We start from the raw sequence: 22053 nt of genomic DNA, 5'->3' as shown, positions 1-22053 counted from the left end.
AATATTTCTACTTTTTATATCATATTAATTATTTTTTATTATTATTTAAATAAAAAATTACTACAAAATAAATTTTTTTATATTTTTTTTTACAAAATATTTTCACTAAAACCAATCAAATACATATTCTTAAAAAGACACTACAATGCCAGCCCTGAGTCCAGCCTCTTGATAAACACAACCTATAATAATTACATATCGTAATTGCTTTTAATATAAACAAAATTTATTTGTCTATGAAATCCCTCACTCATTTGAACAAGCACGTCTGGACAGAATATTTTTAAACTCATTTAAAATAGTGTTAAGTATTTATAAACATTTAAAAGACATATTAAATTTAGTCTAAGTTAGTAATCTGTTATTAATGATGTTAATAATTTAATGTGTTTTTTAAATGTTTATAAACACATGACACTATTTTAAATGGGTTGGAAGATATTTTCTCTAGACCGCTTAAATTATATGTTTATTTATTTAAATTACTAAAAATTCGAATAAATAAATATTATGTAAATCTTTAACGGACATGCAAAGTCTTTAGCTTCTCAAATATGGCCTTATCCGATCCCTTTTTAAATATAATAATGGTTTAATAATAATAATGATGGTTAGGAAAGAGAATTAAGGCGTCATGGTGTAATCAGCAAATGATGCATTTTCATACGGCAACAACAAATTTGGTTTGAAATTTAGGAGAAGGGCTAAAAAATTTCATGCAATATTGAAACCAACGAGAAGCTTTCCATTATTATTTTTTATTTTCTCTGAAGAAAAACTAATTAAACACTAGCTTCTCTCTCTCGTGGATATTTACAACGTCCATCATTAAATGTGAAAGGGAGGGTGGAGGTTCAAATACAATTGTCAATTGACAAATGAGGCACGTACGTGACATGACAAACAAGGCAACCACAAACGGCGGACCAAACCTGCAGGTTTGAGCTTCAAACACCTCCTTCGTCCTGGCATTGTCTCGGAGAAATCACCAGATTTTCTCCGAGAACAGTACAGAAGTATCAAAAGATGTATCACAATTTCATAAGATTTATTATTTTGAACTCATGAAATGAAATGGTGATACAATTTTTGAAACAAAAATTTGAGATCGTTTATATATATCTTGGACCAAAAATTCTAGTAGAACCCCCATAGAAAGGGCTCTTCAAGGCGGAGACAGGTATCCACAGGCTCAGCTTCGGCCAGCTGCCATGTCGATGAGTAGCAGAACTCGTCGGCTGGGAGATCGGGAAGGTCGTAGAAGGCGTCGTCGTCGTTGTCGATTGCCGGCGAAGATGACGAGTCTTGGGTGTCATGGGAGGCCATGGATTGGCTGCTCAGGGTGGCTTGATGATCAGCTTCATTGGTTGTAGGGAAGTTCATGCAGGCTGCTTTGGCTGCAGCAGCCTGGATATCTCTGGGAGATGAGCTAGCCGGTCGGGGTAGAGCTTGAGCCAGCTCAGGGAAATTGAGATAAGCCGACTGGCCTTTGATTGTAAGAGCCGCAACATCATGAGCTCGAGCCGCCATTTCTGGTGTAGGGAATGTCCCTAGCCAAATTCTTGACTTCTTCCTTGGTTCCCTGATCTCTGAAACCCATTTCCCCCATTGACGAATTCTTACTCCCCTGTACATTTGGTGCCTCCCATCATCCCCACTCTTCAGCTTCTTCTTATTTTCATTACCAATTTTCTCTTTCTCAACTCTCTTGCAACTTTTTTGAGCAGAGAATTCTGGTGAAACATTTGTTGGAAAAGGAAATGAAGAGGAAGAGGAAGATGAAGAGGTTGTTTGAACCTCACAATTTAAATTTCTGGTCTCTTCCATGGAGGAGAAAGGAGGCTGAGGTACTAGGAGAAAATGGGGTAGGCAGAGCTTATAATGGAGGAAGGAGAGCTTCTCATATTCTTTCTTTCATACGCTACATTGATAACAGAGTATATTTAAAGACATGGGGCCAAAGCACAAAAAGGGGTAAAGTCTTGGGGTTATTTTTCTTAGCCTCATAATGATGCATGGTTTATCAGTATATATCTTCCACAGTACCTTTGCTTCTTTGTCTCTCCTCATATCCAATTATTTAGACTTTTATATGAAATATGATTAGTGCATATCATTACCAAATATAATTTGACATCTTACTAGCAACATTGTAAAAGCAGGGCGATTAAGAACTACTAAATACTAATGACCACTAATCATGGAACCACATAACCACATAACCGCAACTAATAACCGCAATTGCATAATTGCCTAAATCGATTGTGGTTAATGGTTTTAGGGTAGGTGACAGTGGTTAATAACCGCTAACCAATTTATATTATATATTAAGGGAAACTTCACTTAACCTCCATGAACTTTCGCCACTTTTGCAATTACTTCTCCAAAGTTCAAAAACTTTCAATTTAATATATCAAACTTCTAATTTTTTTCAATGTCACTCATCCGTTAGATTTCTTCGATTTTGCAATGACCCCTTAAAGTTCAAAAACTTTCAATTTCATGTATCTAACTTTAAAAAAATTGCAATATCAACCCTCCGTTTGGTATTATACCCTCCGTTTTAAAGATAATTTTAGAGAAAACTTCACTTACCACTCTTGATCTTTTGTCGCTTTCTCAATCATACCTTAAACTTTAAAAAGTGCCAATTAACGATAACCATCTTTCAGAAGTTTGCAATGTCAACCATCTTGTCAAAATTCAGCGTTAAATCAAACGGTTGATGACTAAGATTTTCAAAATACTCCTAAGATGTTTGTAAAATTATAAAAATACATTGAATATGGACGGGAATATTTTGGGAATTTCACTTTCTTTATTAGGATTTCACACTGAATTTGGACGAGAAGGTTGACATTGCAAACTTCTGCAAAATGGTAATCCAAAAGTGACACTCTTTAAAGTTTTAAGGGTATGATTGCAAAAGTGATAAAAAATCAAGTAAGTTTGTTTCTTTATTATTTTTTTATTTTTTCTAATTGTATAGGATTATAAAGGTCATTTCACCCATTTGCGGTATGATTTAACCTTGAACCCTAATGGGAGGAGTTAACTTGCAAACTTTTTAAGGTTTGATACACTAAATCGAGTATTTTTGAACTTTATGAAGATAATTGCAAAAGCAATGAAAGTTCAAGGATTAAATTAAGTAAAGTTTTTCTTATTTATTTTTTAGGTTAGTTTTCTCTTCTTCTTTTTTTTTTAATTTTTTTTATTGATCGATAATTATAAAGGATTAGTGGGGGTATTTTTGAAATATTTTGGCCAAATTTAGTTTTTCCATTCATTCTAACAGGTAATCATTTTTGGTGCAAAATTGTAGTTTGATTTATTAATAAAGTATCACACTTGTGAGCTTGTGGGGCTTCATTTTTTTTTTTTTTTTTTTTTTTTTTTGTAAATGACTGGTAGTTAAGGGGCTTAAATATATTTAATTCTAAATACAATTAATAGAAATAATAACGAATTGCAATATCTATTCCATGACTCAATAGATATTTTAGAGTTTAAATGCATGTTTAATTAGATCCATCACATGTTTGAAATACGAAAATGAAGTAATTATCTAATTAATTTATTAATAAATTAATTAAACTCAAAGAGATCAATTCAGTGACACTAATAACCTGTGACGGCGAAGGAATTCGATTAAATAGAAAAACAAATGCTGTAGAAAAAGCTTTCACACAGAATATTTTTGGCATTAATCCACTACGAAATAACATCGTTAAACCCAACTCCCTTATAGTACGATGTTTCTGAGTTTAAACTACGAAGGGATCAATCTATTATATCATAATTCGAATATGTAGGCTGCCACTTGTGAAGAATATTTCATAAACATCGATCAAATGCACATTGGAAAATAAAATTCAAAAATCAAGATCGAACTTTATGAAGAATATGTGAAAAACTATGCTTTTTTAATATGAACAACAAGAACATGATTACTTTCTTGTAGTATGGCCACTCCTTGGTAAGGCAATTTTTTTTTTTCTTTTTGTTCCCAACGTGATTATATTTGAAGATATTGAGACCTTCAAATCTTCTCACCTATGACTAAATATAATCGAGAGAGTGAGCTCTCAACACTTATCCTGTTGTAGCTTAGCTTAGGATTTATAGTGAGTCCATAAATATTATTGTCTGCTGTTTGTTCTCCACTCATGAGCCATTTACTATTGTTGTCAAAGATGTTCCACTCTTTCTTGGAAAACTGTACCACAAGATCATTATCATAAAGTTGGCAGATGCTAGTAAATTTTCCTTGAGTCCTTCTGTATACATTACATCATGAAGACTATACATTTGTTGGGGATTGTGGCCTAAATCTCAATAATTTTATATCTATGTTGACATTTGATATTTGTGATGACTATAAGTTGTTATTCACTTATTAAAGTATTTAAGCGTATGGCATATATATAACATATTTACATGCTTATTATCAAGTATATATGTTATGTGTGTAAGAGGTTCTTGGATTATATTGAATATAGCTTATGGTTGTGAATAACTGAGTTATCACACAAGGTTTTAGTCTATAATCTTTGTAATTTTAAATTATGAGATAGTTCGCAGTTAGTAATGAAATTAGGCATTCCAGTTGTGAAAGACTGTTACACATCGAACTTTAATGATCTAAATTGATTGAGTGAAGCTGGAAGCTTTAAGTTAATGTGCAGGTGTTATGCAGTAAACGAATCAAAGAGTTGTTTTTCATAAGAGTTACTGTCATATATAGAAAGACAATAACTCCTAAAAAAACTGCTTACAATATTGATTCTAAATCCTTAAAGGATTGTGTACTCAGATGTGAAATTAAGGTTACTTTGATACCTATGGATGTGACCTTTACTTTGGTCAACATTTGCAATGTATTGGGTAATCACATCTAACATTATGAAAAAACTTTTCTAAAGAATGAGTCTAATAAGAAATTTTTCATTGAGATAGATTTTATGGATTAATTATTCTTAGTCGTTGGCTAGGGAATTTTAATAGGGCATACCGAAAAACTATGTACATGTGATAGGGCTTTTACAAGTAAAAAAATAACAATAAAATCAGTTACTCCAGGATAAGAGGTAGAAAATTAATTATATTACGCAACATTTCATTGAGGAATCAAAAGTCAATACTAAGATTAATTGAATTAATCAAAAATATTTATTAGAGTGTAATCACAATTATTTAATGAAATTAATTGTGATTAAATAATATCGCTCGACAATGTCAGGAAGGATAAGGTCACGGGCCTAATAATATATATTTTTTTTGTTTAGTTATCTGAGAAACCCCAAGACCTTACCGACCAACTATTAGGGAAGGAAGTCAAATCTCTGGTCACAAAATCAATCCATGCTTTAAACCAGACAAGAATGTCAGAATCAACGAGCAACATTAACGCATTGCTCATCCACAATATATAGGACCATGAATCTTCATGTCGAGAAGTGAAGTCGTTTTAATTGTAATTATTAAAAAAATGATTTTTAACAGATTTACCTGGATTGACTTATTTAATAAACGGGTCAAGTAGGTTGCAAATCTGATTATACCAAATTCTAACTTATTAATTCTGTATTATGTTCGTGTCGAATTTATAGATTAACTTGTCATCGACCTTAAAATTAACTAGGCACATTTTGATATTGTTTTCTCCCCCGTTTATCGAAAGTATCGCAGCATTTACATTTTTCCGACAATATTGCCTATAATGTTAATTCTTAAAAATAAATAAATAAATAATCCATTTGAAGATCTGATCATCCACATTCCGATGTGTCTAATGTTAACATGCATGAATAATTAAGATTCATATATATAATTTCTAAAGTATGTTGTAGGGAATATGTTTCCCACTCCCACATATAATATAGTATTCCTTAAACCAAATCTAACAAATTTTTTTTTTTTTAACCATCTAACATTTAATGTTGAAGAACCTTTGAAAGATGGCGAGGTAGCAAATTGACACATCAAAATTAAATGAATGTGACCAAAATCAACGTACATTTGGTATCTTTGTGGGGTTGGGAGACAGGAGCCAAGGTTTTATCACGTGCATGGGGGCATCAACACTTGTATGGTCAAAACTCAAGAAGAAAACGAAGGAAAAGCCAAGAAATGCATCATTTTTATATTCTTTCAATGTTATATACTTCCCATGCATATATTGACAATATATATAACACCAAAGATTTGCAGAGCAAATTTCTCCAAATTGAAGAGGCCACGGAAAGGACAGAATCAGAAAATTTTGTGGGAGGAGGCCTGCCATTTTTTTACTAAAAAAAAATATTTTGGTTGTATTTTTATAAACTACAGACTACCGTCAAGGACATAGGGCCAAAAAAAAAAAAATTTGGGGAGCCAAATGACTCAAACTAAAACTTTACTCGTTTTTGTTTTTGTTTTTGTTTTTGTTTTTGTTTTGTTTTGTTTTGTTTTGTTTTTTTGCGGGTGGCATGGCTTATCCCGGTCCCCCCCTCCCTCCGTCACTGGCCAGGGACTTCCGTTGAGGTAATATTAAAAAGCAATAGAATGTGAGCTTTACGAGTGCGTTTGAGTTTGAGATTTTAAAACGTGCAATTTAAAAATAATGATTTTAAAATTTATAGTTTAAAAATATGGTTTTTAAAAATAAACATTAAACGTCTGATAAAATTATAGTTTGGCCTTTAAAATCACAATTTAGTCTTTAACATTGTGTGTTTTTTAAAACGTATCCCGTTACCTACAGTACGAAAGAAAACGCGTATTTTTTTATTTTTAAAAAATGCATTTTAAAACAATATATTGTAAAAGTGACATTAATAATTATTTTCTCCTAATACAAAATCCAATCTAGTGTCATCTATCAAACACTCGAATAAATGAGGCATTGTTCATTGGGATACTCACAAAAACAATTACCAATAGAAATTCAAAGGAGGCTAACACCAATCGCAAGCTATATCATCTTTGTTTACAAGTAGATATAATTAGATTTTTCAGGTTTTTATCCGGATTTTGCCAACCTTTCTAGGTTTTTGGCAAAAGAGTTCCAAAACAAAGCCTAGGAGGTGCAATATATACATATTTTGAGGGACCAATGCCTTACAATATCCTGTTTTTTTTTTTTTTTTTTTAAGTATGAATACCATTTTGTTTAATTACAGCCACATGATATATAGATACCTTATTTAGTTTAATTTCAGTGTCTGCCCCTAAATTGTCTATTCAAGCCACCTTGTTTGGCTGATGTGAAGAATAATTATGTGGGGGTGGTTGATATATATGATTTGAGAAATGCTAGATAATATAATTTTATTTAATATTTATTTAACAAGGCTGACATGGCACTCCTAACTAACCCTTTAATCATTGTTAAATAGAAAAATATCAAATAATTAATTTGGAGTGCCACGTCAATATTATTGGACAATTATAAAATAAAAATATGCCTTGGACCTCTCAAGGCATAAGGTAGTCCCCGAAAAAAGAATTTATATATATATATATATATATATATATATATACCTTTAAAATTGATTCCCCAAATTTTTTTTTTTAAAAAAAAAAATCCTTCCCCCTAAATGAAAGGTTCTAGTTCCGCCCCTGTCTACACGGTTAGTAAAATTCTCTAACAACCTAAGAGGTTTGCAATTAATAACCCTACTACATACGACATCGTTTCTAGATTTTTATACATTTTTATATATATATTTAACACAAAAAAGACGTCATTTCATATATATATATATATATGCAAACAAGTGGATATGCAAGGCCCCAAATGAATTGGCTTTTAAGAAAAAAGCCTTGTTCTTTGGAAGATATGTTTTTTCTAGTAGTATAGGTCTTAATCTTGTTATAAGCTTTTCATTTTCATTATACTTGTTATATATATATATATATATATATATGAACCAAGGAATCCATTAGATATGATGCAAAATGGATCTTGTTCTATCGTTGATCAGAGATTTCTCTATGAACAATACAAATCAGAGTTTGAAGGAGCGGAACGAGAAGGAGTCCTCAACCCGCAACGGATAGAGGAGGATTTATTCAATCACATAGTTTGGGCTCCTAGAATAAGTTGCCCTTGGGGCGTTCTATTTGATTATATCGAAAGGCTCAATGAATTGGGATTTCCCTATTGGGCTAGGTCATTTCAGGGCAAGCGGATTTCTTACAGAGTAGAACCATGTAGTACCAGAACTAAAGGGATAAGAAGGATTGAAGTGTTATTTTTTAGTATTGACAGTCATCAAACACTCGGGCTATATTATCGAATGTTCGGATCTAGGTTCAAGTGGAAGTTTAGTAAGTGGAAGTTTAGTTGTACTATATTGAATGTTCAAGTCTAGGGTTACACGTGAACGTTTGACCAAACAGGATATGCTTAAAAATTTCAAGATCTCACACTTTACCAACTAATAACCAACCCCAACATCCTTAAGTTATAATTAAGACACTCTTAACCCTAATTAAAGTAGGGGGCATTACATAGTTCCTCTTTCTCTACCTCTCTTTTGCTCATCTCCTCTCCTAACACCCAACTGAGCCTATCCTTTTTGAGCTCATACTTGGCCTGACCCATTTCCTTCTTGTCATGGACTCATCGGTATCAGTGTATGCCGATCTAGTGTCGATGCTCTGGGTGAAATCAAATGGCTTTAACGTTGAATGTCAAATTCTATAAAAATTATACTTGTGTATGATTTTCTTTACATTCATTTTGTTTACAATGAGCACTATATATAGACATGACAGGGGGCACACATCAAGTGGATCAATAACTCCCTACGTTGACTTCTCGTTTGAAATCCCGACGAAAACCATCGTCCCAACCAAATATAAACACTTGTCTCCTATAAGAATAAAATATTACATATAAAAAAGATAAAACAAAAGGATAAAATATGAATATAATACAAATATTTAAACAAAAAATAAAAGAAAAAAAAGTGAAGAACGACAAGCCTCTTCTACAAATGTTCTGAAATAAATAAGCTTCTGTAAAGTGATTTATATCCATCAACCATAATCACAAACAAAAGAGTGAAGAAGCCGTCAAAGGTACTTTTACCCTGCATCTACTATCATTATGCAAATCATACATTTAGAGCGTATTGCTACTTAGGGCACTTCTTGCCGAAATCATAACTTATTTAACAGCAAACTATCACCTTCTGACGGCTTTATTAACTAAAAAAACCTACAAATATCCAAATTTATATATGGAACCATCTGCATAATCATATTCAATATTCTTCAAAGTCTTGCGTTACGGAGCTGTTGCTTCAGCATAGGCAGGATATATTCCTGGTAGCCGTCCGGCACAACTGAATCATTCAAAGGATCCTTCCATGCCTCCTCATAGAGTTTTGGATACACATTACCGTCGTATCGCCCAAGAACCGAGCCAAGGAAGTGGTCGGTGTAATTGAAGGCATCAACAAGGGTGATCACATTAGGACGGACCTAAGAATCCACGAATCAAATTTGGTAATTAGAAGACAGGTGTTTTTTGGCATGATTAAGCTAATAGTGAGGGAAAATTGTTTGGGACAAACCTGGGAATACAGAGATCTTAGCTGATCATTTGCAAGTGAAGCTTGCTTGGGAGAGATGCAGCCAGTCTTGAGGAAATCACCTAGATGCTTGTGAAGAAGAAACAAAGCATATATGTTGCAGAGGATCTCTAACTGTTCTTTCACTCCCTTTCCAGGTATGTCTTGTTTCAGTTTCTCAATGAACCTGAAGTGGAAGATAGAAAAGAATCGAATTAAAATTTTGCTTCAGCTTTAACTATTTTTCTCTACTATCAGATTAGCAGAAAATAACAATTTTCTTTATCATGTCTTTTAAGATGGTTGGCACATTGTGGTACAGAGTGCTGCTGTCATTTCCAGAAAAAGCAATGGGCATAAGAAAAAAAACTCTATTGTTCCACTTTCTTGTTAAAATGATAGAAAATATTCTTTCATGATATGGTGCATTAACAATGTGATAGTCATAAGGCTGCAGAGGCTAAACGCTAGCCAAAAAGAATTTTGTGATTGCATCATACAGGATGTTCGATGTGAGAGGCACCACAAGGAGCCAAGTCCAATATATATTTAATTTCTAGGATAATGTGTAAGAAACTTACTTGGAAACAACAATCAATTGGCAATGAGCAACTGCTGCCTCAGTTAAGTCAGCTGAGAGTTCCAAAAATCCTGAAGTGAAGAACAGAGTAAGTAGAAACACATCTAGCTTATGAAGATGAAGTACTTTGGGAACTCTCTGAGTTTAAGAAGCCAGAAGGATTCATAGTTCCACACTTACATATGGCATAAAAACACATGCAAGAAGTTCAAACCACCAAGTATATGTTCTATAGAATGACATGTTGATGTTCAACTCATTCAAGCAATAAGATTATGCTAGCCACATAATGTACTAATGTATATATGGGAAAACAACAACGTGGAGAGAGAGAGAGAGAGAGAGAGAGAGAGGTGCATCTAGAATATACTTTAATCAAGTTAGGCATACCCTCTTCCGGATTTGCAAAATTGGCAAGGTTTTGAGCACAGGCAACAGACATTCTTGCGGACCTAGCTTCAAATGCCTCTAGTATTACACTGGGCTTTAACCAATCCTCAGCTGCAGACCATCAAAAAGGATACAAATTACCAAATTATGCATGGCAAACACACTAGCATCAGAGAGAAGCTCAGAGGTCAGCTTATAGAGTTAATCATATTTCATAACCATCACAAATGAGGTCGCAAATGAGAACACAATTCTCTCAATGCACCAATAAGAACCACCCAGTATTATAAAAGGAAAATCTGTGAAGCTTAGGTTTTGTCATTTTGAATGATACTTACCAAACATTCTATAAATGAAACCATGATGAAGAAACAATTTCAGTGGCATGAAAAGAGTATTACCTCTTTGAACGGCACAGCGACATTGCATCAACTGTTCCACTCTCACCATGTAAGCTGTTGTCCCAACAGGCTTCTTCCCAGACCCCAGCTGAGAAACGGTCTTCATAAGAAATCTTGCAACCTACCACAGGTGTTTTCGTAGTCGAATGTCAGCACACATAGTTACTTCAAAGAATATAATGCTACCAATTGAGCATGTACGGCTGACAATGACCGACACAAAATGACTTTGATTAACCTACCCAATAAATGCCATCCATCAGGTCTATAGTAGAGTGCTCCGCCAATATCAACCATTGTTTGTCCTAACTTAAGCCTATCCCAACTTGCATCAACTAAAGATGAAAACTTAATGTTTGAATACATTGGCACAGCTCCAAAGTTCTTTTAGCACAGGGGGGCAGACATTGAACCAGTCAGGGTGGGGTAAGTCGAGGGTTTAATTCTACCAAAGTTATAAAACTATTATTCATAATAATATATCTTCTCGAGCAGCTGAGATATTTGAACAACGAACATTTGATTAAATTCCTTGCCTGACCCTATTTTACTCAAATCTTGGGACCTAATCTTTAATCCTACACCGGTTAATGATGAAATGGGAGAAGTTTTGATTTGTCATTTTTTCATCAATGTCAAGGGACATTTGAGATGTGGATGGGTTACCAAAAACTTACGTCTTTCTTGGGACCTAAAAGATCGAATGGAACGATACATAGACAAGTAAATCGCTTAGGAATTCCAAGGTACTTCTTTACTTTAATTGGATTGAATAATTGATCACCATAACTGCAATAGGAAATCGAATACAAAATTGATCCTAAAACCTATACTTTACCACCAGTTATGGAAAGTGGCAAATATGTTCATATTCATTACACTTTACAGCCCCTTTCTGGATATATTTGTATGTTTAAAGAAAGATAGAAAAAGAACACAACACAGAACCACTAAATTCCATGAGATGCACAAGATTGCTCTATTATGTTGGCTAAGATAGATGTACTACATTCATATCAGATTTACAGACAATTTCTTTCAGAAATGAATAAAAACATACATTTGTAACAAGATGACTATTGAAAGTTAAAAAGGTATACACATGACAAAGGCAATATTCGAGTTGGACAGACCAAAACCTCAACCAAATTGTAGACTATAAGAGACAAGAACTTGATATGCCTAACTGAAGTCCACAAACTGAAGTTTGGAAAGGCCAACTCTTCTGCTTGGGTTGATTGTTCTCATATAAAAAAGTAAGGCCAATGCACATTTGAAAGACTAAATAAACAAGAAGAGATCAATTAAATTCGATAAATTTTTATGTTAGAATATATATTAAATGATTAAATTCTTCGCTTCCGATCAATTTAAGCTTTTGGGATAAGTGGTAATTTAACGTGGTATCAGAACAAAGGTCCTAAGTTCGAACCATGTATCTATCATTTACCTCCAATTTCAATTAAAGATTCCACGTGTTGGGCCTTACCTATTAAGGAAGAGTTGAACCCACACATGAGGGGAAGTGTCATAACATAAATTGAATAATTAAATTCATCTCTTCTTATCAGCTTAAGCTTTTCGGATAAGTGGTAATTTAATATTTTATAGACAAGCACTCATATTAACCATCTTAACTAATTATATATTTTGTAAGCCTCATTTTGAAAGTATTACCTACTACTCAAATATTCAAAGGCAAATCTTCTTCACTGCCAAAGCAAACTGACAGTGCACATTGAATGGCCCATAATTCCACTATATATTTACATTTTATATGAAATAAAAGAATAGATATCTCATTTTGAAATACCTGTAAAAGCAGAACAATGTTGTCTCCTTCATATGTACAGGCAGGGACGTAAACTGCAAATAACTCAGGCAGCCCACTGCTACATAGGTAACCATGGCCACCACACAATTTCCGGCATTCTTCAATTCCATCCTGCAACCAAATTCAATTAGAAGGATTACAATTAGGAAGTGATACCTTAAAATACATCTGACAGATTAAAATAAGAAAATTGAAATATAATGCAATCATGTCTTAATAAAATGCATACAAGAGGACAGCACATAAGGGAAAGCCTACATGGATGCATATATATAAAGCACTTTGAGACATGTAAAGATCCAATTTAGAACAATGATGGATATCCAGCACTAGATGAAAATGAATAAGAACTACTAGAATACTCTGCATTGTGAAATAACTGAATAAAGGTTCTCAGGTAATTTGAGTGCAACTGAACTGGCAAAATACAATCCTTATTACATGCCACAGCTTGTATATATAACATATGTCATCCACAATCTGACTTACAATTTCAATATGAAGCACTAAGTGCAGATTTTTGTTACATACTACGAATTTGGCTCAGGACTGATAGACTAGATCATTATGGAGTATGTGGCTCATCAAATTTGTAATATATAGGTTTGGCTTAAAGGCACATGTACCAAGTTTGACCTTAACTTAAGTTCAACCATCGCAATTAGGCTTTGCCTCATAAAACCTCATTAAGCCCAGTGTCATTGTGTGAGAGTGTGTGTGCAGGCGCGTGTGTGTGAGAGAGAGAGAGAGACTTTACAAACACTGAAGCAACACTGATTGATATATTTAAGATAAGCAAGGTGCTGGGATCAGTAATAATCACGTACAGCAGTTGCCGAAGTTGTCAGCGACTTCAAACCCGCAGTGCAAGCATGAGCCTCAGGTAATGTCGTGAAATCATTGGCTTGCAATCTTTGGGTCACGTCCGTATATAGCCACTTTAACCACTCACCAACAAATCTGAAAGCATAAGCAGAAGCCAGCAAAGGGAAGAGTCTACTTTGCTGAGTTTTGTAATCAATCACCTAAAAACAAAAGAGACAAAAGTGTAAGAGGTGTCTTTTTAAGAAAAACAACAAAAATCAATTTGTAGTAACTCATCAACATGAAGAGAGAGAGAGAGAGAGAGGGGTGGGTGGGGGGGGAGCACGCACACAATTTTCTCAGGAACCTACGCTTGGAGTTTAAGGAAAAAATAAGTATATCCTAGCTATTAATTTTCATTCTGAGCGGTCATAAAAGGCACCTAAATATTGCCAATTCAACAAGATAGGTGTACAAGATCAGCAGGAAGTGCATCCGATGTCTCCAATGTTGCACAATCTAGATCGAGTATAATGGTCAGAAAAATTCATAACCAGTACAATCCACTATGCGGCCCCATAACTTACTAAAATCTCCTAAACAGGGATCTTCCAGATGAGATTGAACTGTACAACCCAAATTACCTCAATTTTCATCAAACTGCAAGTTGACTCAGCTCTTATCAATAGCATGTCCCATACCGCAAGAATACTCACAATTTTTAACAGAAAAAGGATTAACATACCTGAGTCTCAACACCACCATTCTGCGAACCAAATTGCCTACGAACAGCACTATACCTAGTTGCAATACAAACTGCCCGTGATAAAGCACAGGAAGCATCAGCTACAATTGTTTGCCGCACATATACCATGGTACCATAAACAAGCTGTCTTGGAACATTGGATTGCACAAATTTCCCTTCCCTTGTAACCTGTGAAACCCTGGTACAGTCAAAAAGCTTCAGAACACCCATCCTACCAGTCCATGCAAAATGAAGAGTACTCTGGAAAGTATAAAACTTTTATTACGTTGGAAAAAGTGGGATTTGAGCAGTCAGGTAACTTGTCAAGTTATTCTACATTAAGAAAATCCAGATACTTCACTTTCATGGTTTCATGTTACAGAAGGGTGAATGTACAGAACTCATGTTTCGTGAATTACTTTCAATGCCCCACAATTTGTTGGTTATTCCTGTCCAGGAATTTTTGTGGATTTTCTGGTACCAAAACATTCTCAGTGTTACTTTGGTGCCTTTAAAACAAGCCCTCCACTTTGTAGTACTAAAATTATGATAGATGTTCAAGGTGGTTTATCCAAACCATGAAAATCTTAATTGACCACTAGGTAACAAAAACTAAAGGCACTACATTGGCAAGATCCAATCATGAACAGATGCCCAACAGGAGGCTCATTAGGTAATTTGCCCAAGAAAAATTAAAAGTAATTAGTCAGTATGGGGCCATTTCACCTTTTTTTTTTTTTTTTTTGATAAGTAGTTTGGGGCCATTTCACATTAATAGGTTTAAATATCTAGGAAGGGGGGAGGAAGAGAAAAAGATGGAGAAGGAGAAAAGAGAAGAGGCACATATAAAACAAACAAACCTCATCAACATTTGATCCCTTGGGATGCGAACATGATCAAATCTCAAGACACCATTGTCCATGGTGTTGTATGCTCCACTTCCAAATTTCATTCCAATATCACCAACAGTTATACCCGGAAGAGGTAAGTGATCATCCAAACTCCGCAGCTGAACAATGAAACCTAAAAATGGGAACATTTCATATTTATTGCACAAAAGAAAATTTTCCATGCTAAAATTTTTGAATGGGTTTGGATTTGTAGTTACCGTTGACACCATAATCTTGGCCATCAATAATAAGACGTGCATAAATAACAGCATGTGTGGAAACTTTACCCAATCCACCAGGCCACCACTATTCACAGAAGTGAGAAATCAATAATAAGAACTTTGTCTAGCAAGCTCAGAAAGGAGGCAATGAAAAAAAACAACATTTCTTTTTAAAAAAAGCACCAGACATAGCAGATGTATCGACAAAGAGATAAAAGTCTTCACTGGATTATACTTAAGAATACTGTTACAAAATGAAATAAAATGGACTCTTGGAGCAGCTCTTTAATATGTAATTTTCATTATAAATGATTAACTGTACGAAGAAAAAAAAAAAAAAAAAAAAAGACAGTAGCTCATTGCGCATTTTACTCACCTTGCTTGAAGTCAATGTAGGACTATGAATAATAAACTCGTCTGTTTGGGGATCAAACGTTGCAGTTGTTTCAAGCCCTTGAACATTGGACCCATGACCAAGCTCAGTTTGTGCATAGCAACCAATTATTTGCATCTTGTATGCCAAAGGCAACCATTTTTGTAGCTGCTCCTCTGTGCCTTGTCCTTTAATAGCTGGTATAAACATGCCCTAAGCAGAAAAAATACAAATAAGCTATCATTGCAAGCAAGGAAGCCAAATGTTTGAATAATATAATCGTAGAAGTCAGCTTGAAATGATGTGGTACACATGAAATTCTATGAACTAAACCTATGACCAACTTAACCATGTCAGTGAACCAACCATCTTTCCACGAATATCTCAGTGTTCCTTATAGATTTAAATAGTTATGGAAAAATGGTGAAGGACAATACCATCAAGACAAGAAATAGTTCATACCCAGTGAAGATCCGTAAAAGCAGGTTCATCCACATAAAACCTTAACCTAGATGCCTCTTCCTCTGCAACAATAGAACTTGTCAATATGAATAATATAATTAAATGAAACTTGTAAAGATATTCACCCGGGGCCAAAATGTCAAAAAATGTAAAAGAAAAGAAAATAAGTAACAGAAGGCAAGAAACATAACATAGACAATCAAGTGGGGACATACCAGAAAGACGAAGCTCGGTGATCCGTTTCCATGCATGAGCCGTTTTTCTGAGAGTGTTTTTAAATAACTCCTTTCTGCTTAGACTAGTCCTGTTATCCTTTCGAAAGGCCTAAAAAAGGAAAAGAATTATCATATTCACATTTCTTTGCTTAATTGCTTCCTAATTTCAGTTTTCTTCCATCCCAAAAGATTACAAACATAGTGGAGTTTCTAACAGTTGGCTCAATATTCATTTCTCGTCTACCAAACGGACCATTAGAACCACAGGAATAATGAAATCAAACCCAATTCAGAAGAACGGGTCAAGAAGTCTACAAAACCATTATAGATTACAATTGCACGATCACCATAAAAATTCAAAAGAGATGGTTTTCCAGCAGCTAATTTTTTTTTTTTTTTTTCTAAAAAATATAATATTTATAAAAATCAAATAAAATAAAAAAAATAAAAAAACTTCTAGCAGAAATTGGAGCAACCATATCACAAAATTTTTGGTTTACTAAAAACTCTTAACAATTGTGTACCTTACTAAAACCAAAGCTAAGAACAGCATCCACTAAAAAAGAAACATAGGATCAAAACTTATCCGTTTCGAACAGTTCCTCGGGATCCAATCAGAGCTAGTGAATAATAATAATAATAATAATAATAATTAAGAAGAAGAAGTAGAGAAAAAGCACCGGATCGCTGGCGACGAGGCGAGAAATGCGATCGGAGACCTCTAAGGCGTGGCGAGAGCCGGCCCAGACGACCTTCATCTCCTCCACATCGAACTGAGCCCTGCTCCTCTCGCTCGCCAGATGATCAACGCCCTCCATTTCCGAACAAATCAGAGGAAGAAAAATTCACGCGAAGCTCACCCTAAGGAACCCCAAAATATAATCCCCGAGCTATGAATGAAATTCAGAAAAGTCGTCTTTGATTGTTCGTACAACCGGAGCAGATAGTTGGTGAAGATAATTACTAAGACCGCTCACCCGTGCACCATCCCCTATTCATATCTGTCTATGCATTGTGTTTCCTAATAAAATCCTAATCCCTTTTTAACTCTTTTTCCCTCTTTTTCATTTTAAAATAACGCTAAAAACATATATGTTATCCACGTGGTTTTTTCAGCGGAGGTCAAAACTATCCCCAGCAAAGTCGAATTAAAAGCGAGAAAAATTTATTAATTAATTTTTTATTTTAAAATAATTAAAATAAAAAAATTAGTTTCAATCTACTATATTGCACGCTATTGTCGTTGTTAAAAAGACCGATCGAGCACATGTTTGATGTGTCGGTTTTGGATCTTTTTTATGGCTGCTTCTTTTTCGTATACGGTTTATAACAAACGCATGCCGTTTACGTCAGGGATGACGTCGGACCAAAAGGAACAAAACCGTTGGTTTAAATTGAATCAAGTAATGGCTGGGTCCCGCACTTAGATGAAATAATTAAGAGCATTTTCAGCATATTTAAGTTGAAATCGGATTCTCTCCTGTCCATTTAGAGTATTCAGTTAAAGGTTTAAAATTCCTTTTAAAAATTTTAAAACCTTAAATGGAATACTTATCTCACTATTAAAATAATAATAAAATATTATTTATAATTTAAAAAATAATAATAAAAAATAAAAGAGTGACTAGCCACCCTATTTTTACTCAAGAGGAACGCCGGCCAGGGGTGGGGGCAGTGGAAACCACCCCTTGCCCTTGGGGGTGGCTTCAAAAGGACCAAATCAATAATAAAAAATAAAATAAAAAATTGATTTAGGGGTCGCCGACCACCTCATTTTCGCCCTGGGGGTAGCTAGCAACCCCACGAACCACCCTCAAGGATCAAATTAAAAAAAATTAAATAACAATTATGGATTTACCCTTGGTTGGGGGTGGCGGCCGAACTACCCTCCAGGGTCATGGGGTGGCTTCAAAAATCTGATGAGCATGCTCTTTCTTTTCTTTAAAAATGCCAGATATTTACATTTAGGAAAAACTTCACTAAGCCCTCCTGAACTTCCGGCCGATTTTACAGATCTCCCATGAACTTCCAAATCTCTCATTTTGGACACCTAAACTTTTATTTTCTCTCACTTTAGACCCCTCTATTAGTTTTCAACATTAAATGCCCATTATACCCCTACCCAGCCCATTTGAAATTCCGAAAATGCCCAAAACTACAACACCCACCCCAACCAAAACGACACCGTTTTGGACATTAAATTTTTTATTTTTTATTTTTTTAAAAAAATAAATAAAGCAAAGAAAAAAATTAAAAAAAGGGGAGAAGGATCTGCTTAAATAAAATGGGGTGGCCGACTGTCTCTATTTTTGGCCAAGGGGTATTCCATGGCTTGCAATAAAACCAATTTCAAATTTCTTTGGGGTGGTCCCACACCCCCAAATGCAACTGACCTTTTTTTTTGCCAAGGGGGTGGCCCACCGATCCCCCTTCTTTTTTTTTGCCAAGGGGGTGGCCGGACCACCCCCTTGGCCATGGGGGTGGTTCGACCACCCCCAGATCGGCCAGGGGGTGGCTCCAGCCACCCCATTTTGGCCAAGGGGTGGCTCCAGCCACCCTGATATTACTCCACTTTAAAAAAAAATAAAATAAAATAAAATAAAAAATAAAAATTAATGCCCAAAACGACGTCGTTTTGGGCTGGATGAGTGTTGTAATTTTTAAAGATTCAAAACGGTGTAGTTTTAACGAGGGGTATAATGGGTATAAAAAAAAATCAAACCATTAAATCTAACGTTGAAAACTGACGGGGAGGTCCAAAGTGAGAAAAAATATAAGTTTAAGGGTCCAAAATGAGAGTTTTTTAAGTTCAGGGGAAGTCTACAAAATCGGCCGAAAGTTCAAGGGGCCTTAGTGAAGTTTCCCCTTACATTTACTTTCAAATACTTGCAACCTCAGCAGAGATGAATCCTGACATGGGGAAAGTCCTTCCCTTAACGGTCTCATGCCTTCCACAAACAGAAGAGTCAAATGGAATGTTTTCTGGCTCACAAGATTTGTGAGAAAGCATACAAATATCGAAAGACTGCAGGTGCCACTATCTTTTTCTGCACGATGCTGAAGTGAAACATTATTTTTTTTTTGATAAGTAAGATGCTGAAGTGAAACATACGTATTAAAAGAACCCATTTCTGGCAGACAGCATATTTTCCCCAAAGAAATGCCACACACACTCTCATTCCAACACTCTCATTCCAACACTCATGACGTAACAATGAAAATCACCATTAAACTTTGAATAGATCACTGTTGAATTTTAAATCCAATGGACGTAAGAGAGTATATACTTGAGAGTATGAGTGGAAGTGTGTGTCTAGCATTTCTCATTTCCACAACCCTTGGCCAGACAAATTTGATCTCATAAACTAACTCGTTGAAAAATGAGTTAGTTTTCACTTTTTATTCACAATGCAATCAGACTTCGCCTCGTACATGTGCCAAATTTTCTCATCAGCTCTACACTCTCAGCAATAGTTGACCCTGCAGTCCCAACAAAACCAAGTGAAGCGCAGCTGCAAACAGCTTCCTCTATGTATAGAAGTACATCAGGCAATCTCTCAGAAGGGCAATGTTTTTTCAATCCACCCATTCCAAGACTCTCTGGAACAAAGCCAAACCTCAGGCCATGACCAGCAGCCACAACTTTTCTGGCCGTTTTGATCACTAACTCGTCTTCTTCTCTCAGAAAATGCAGCTTAAACTGATTTGAATCTCTACTCAAATCCCCCAAATAACTTCCAGTCCAATTACCTTCAGGAAGGTCAGTCATCACAAAAATATGAAGAGGGTGCGGACTCTGTCTTAAAGATTCTACTTTCTCTTTTAAACTCCGGAAAGTAGCTTTCCAATGATTCTTGAACTGCCCATCCAACAATCTGAGCTGTGCACAAAGAAAAGGTGCCTTTATGTTCTTATCAGCAAACTCCTTTCCTGCACTCGTAATTTCAGGGACAAATGGAAGAAATTCAATCTTCTCAATCAAAGACTGTATCCTTTGATCCCTTGGAGCTTCATGAATGTCAATGTATAGCTCCGAATCTCTGTATGGAGACGTGAAAAGGCTTCCAAATGCCAGTAGACTGACCGATTCAGCTTCAGAACCGGGTCCAAGAGTCTTATATACATCTCTTCGTCTCCTAACATATGAAATCTTCTTCTTCTTCTTGACCTGTTCATCAGGTTGGAACGAATCTAATACACCATCCTTCTCATCATTTTGGTATGTCCAAACTGTAGTCCGGCAATCTTCACTAATTGCATATGTACATTTATCCACATTACCAATTCGCCCAAATAGTAGGGATCCACATTGCTTTAGCCTATCAAACAGAGCCGACTGCTCATTTGATTTGTTGATGCAAACAAAATCTTTAATTCCGCACCATAGGGATGCAAAACCCCTGAAGTCTATGGCTCGAACAACAGATGAAGACACTAGCAACGAAATATCAATAATGTCAGCCATGGAGACATACCTGCAACAAGAGGTTTATATAATGGTTCATCTTATAAAAAGATCATAGCAGTAGAATCCATGTAATGAAAGAAAAAGGGAAAGGCATATAGACCAAAATCCAGTTTTCTAACATATACAGTCAAAAAGGACCTGTAGAGGAAGAAACGAGAGTAGATTTTTTTTTTTTTTTTGAAAGTTCGTTACTTGCTGGGATTTTAGAAAACAAAAACCTCTAATCAAATTGGCCTAATAATGCTGTGGAGACAGTAATGCAGAATTCTTCTTTTCTTTTTTTCATAAACCGAACGGCTCCAATTTTCATTTTCTTTTACTTTTTTCTCACCAACCAAACAAATAACTAAGCAGAATCAACATATTTGACGGCATAAGCATGGGAATGAGAAGAAACCCAAAAGAACCCACACTCTAATCTTATCAATTTCAACAAATTTCCTTCAAGTTGAGCAAGATATGTGATACACTGATACACACACAATACACTCAGTGACCAAACCGAGTCACCGACTAACCTGCCAGTCCTAAGGAGCTCAACGACATGGTCCCAAACCGCAGCCCGAATCTCATTCGGATCTGAAACCCTAAACTTCGGGCAGCTCCCGAGAGCGACGGCGTGGTGATCCAGAACCGGAGGGACAATCAAAGTGCGGTTGAGAATCGCGGCCATCAAGATCGCATTCTTGAACTCAGAGAGCTGGTTGCTGAACCCACTGTGGGGCGCGTACCAGAGGAATTTTTCCCCTCGAGAGGAAATGCATTGGGGGAATTGGGAATTCGAGGTTTTGTTGAGTGGTGAGACGGGAGAGAGCGAAGGTGAGGTGAGGAAGTAGTAGGAGAGGAGGAAGAGGAGGGAGAAGAGGAGGGTGAGGAGAGAGGATCTGCGAGAGGGTCTTCTGGTGAGCCATGGCTTGCGTGTTGGCCTGTTGGTGTGGAAGAAGTGGTTCATTACTGCACTGATGCTGCTTCCAAGAGAAATGCTTGGGTTTGTGTTTGTGTTTGTGTTTGATTTGGGAGGGGAGGAGGGGGATCGTGTATAGTATATTAGTATATATACTCTATTTTAATTTTATTTTTTTATTTTTAAAAGAAAAATTCGTG

General features: G+C 35.5%; 3 protein-coding genes across 3 annotated transcripts; all 3 read right to left on the bottom strand.

The window, feature by feature from the left end:
• Window positions 1-724: 724 nt before the first annotated feature.
• On the bottom strand, window positions 725-1920 carry LOC132175563 (ethylene-responsive transcription factor ERF039-like). The gene has a single exon (XM_059587538.1). It carries the CDS (start codon window positions 1825-1827, stop codon window positions 1138-1140), a length of 690 nt encoding a protein of 229 aa, XP_059443521.1. The 5' UTR covers window positions 1828-1920; the 3' UTR covers window positions 725-1137.
• A 7059-nt stretch (window positions 1921-8979) lies between these two features.
• LOC132173482 (peroxisomal acyl-coenzyme A oxidase 1-like) lies at window positions 8980-17490 on the bottom strand. Its single transcript, XM_059584987.1, has 14 exons — window positions 17162-17490; window positions 16482-16590; window positions 16267-16328; window positions 15808-16017; window positions 15429-15516; window positions 15181-15343; window positions 14321-14519; window positions 13599-13796; window positions 12751-12882; window positions 10938-11058; window positions 10537-10647; window positions 10148-10217; window positions 9570-9753; window positions 8980-9477 (listed from the first exon to the last, which is right to left on the bottom strand). Exons 1-14 carry the CDS (start codon window positions 17297-17299, stop codon window positions 9268-9270), a joined length of 1995 nt encoding a protein of 664 aa, XP_059440970.1. The 5' UTR covers window positions 17300-17490; the 3' UTR covers window positions 8980-9267.
• Window positions 17491-19539: 2049 nt separating this feature from the next.
• LOC132176639 (O-fucosyltransferase 30) lies at window positions 19540-21954 on the bottom strand. The gene is made up of 2 exons (XM_059588902.1): window positions 21468-21954; window positions 19540-20956 (listed from the first exon to the last, which is right to left on the bottom strand). Exons 1-2 carry the CDS (start codon window positions 21899-21901, stop codon window positions 19885-19887), a joined length of 1506 nt encoding a protein of 501 aa, XP_059444885.1. The 5' UTR covers window positions 21902-21954; the 3' UTR covers window positions 19540-19884.
• Window positions 21955-22053: the final 99 nt, after the last annotated feature.

The sequence above is a fragment of the Corylus avellana genome, chromosome ca3 (assembly GCF_901000735.1).
Source record: "Corylus avellana chromosome ca3, CavTom2PMs-1.0".
Taxonomy (NCBI): Eukaryota; Viridiplantae; Streptophyta; class Magnoliopsida; order Fagales; family Betulaceae; genus Corylus; species Corylus avellana.
The sequence above is the reverse complement of the archived record's forward strand: the minus strand, read 5'-3'. Positions and strand labels throughout refer to the sequence as shown.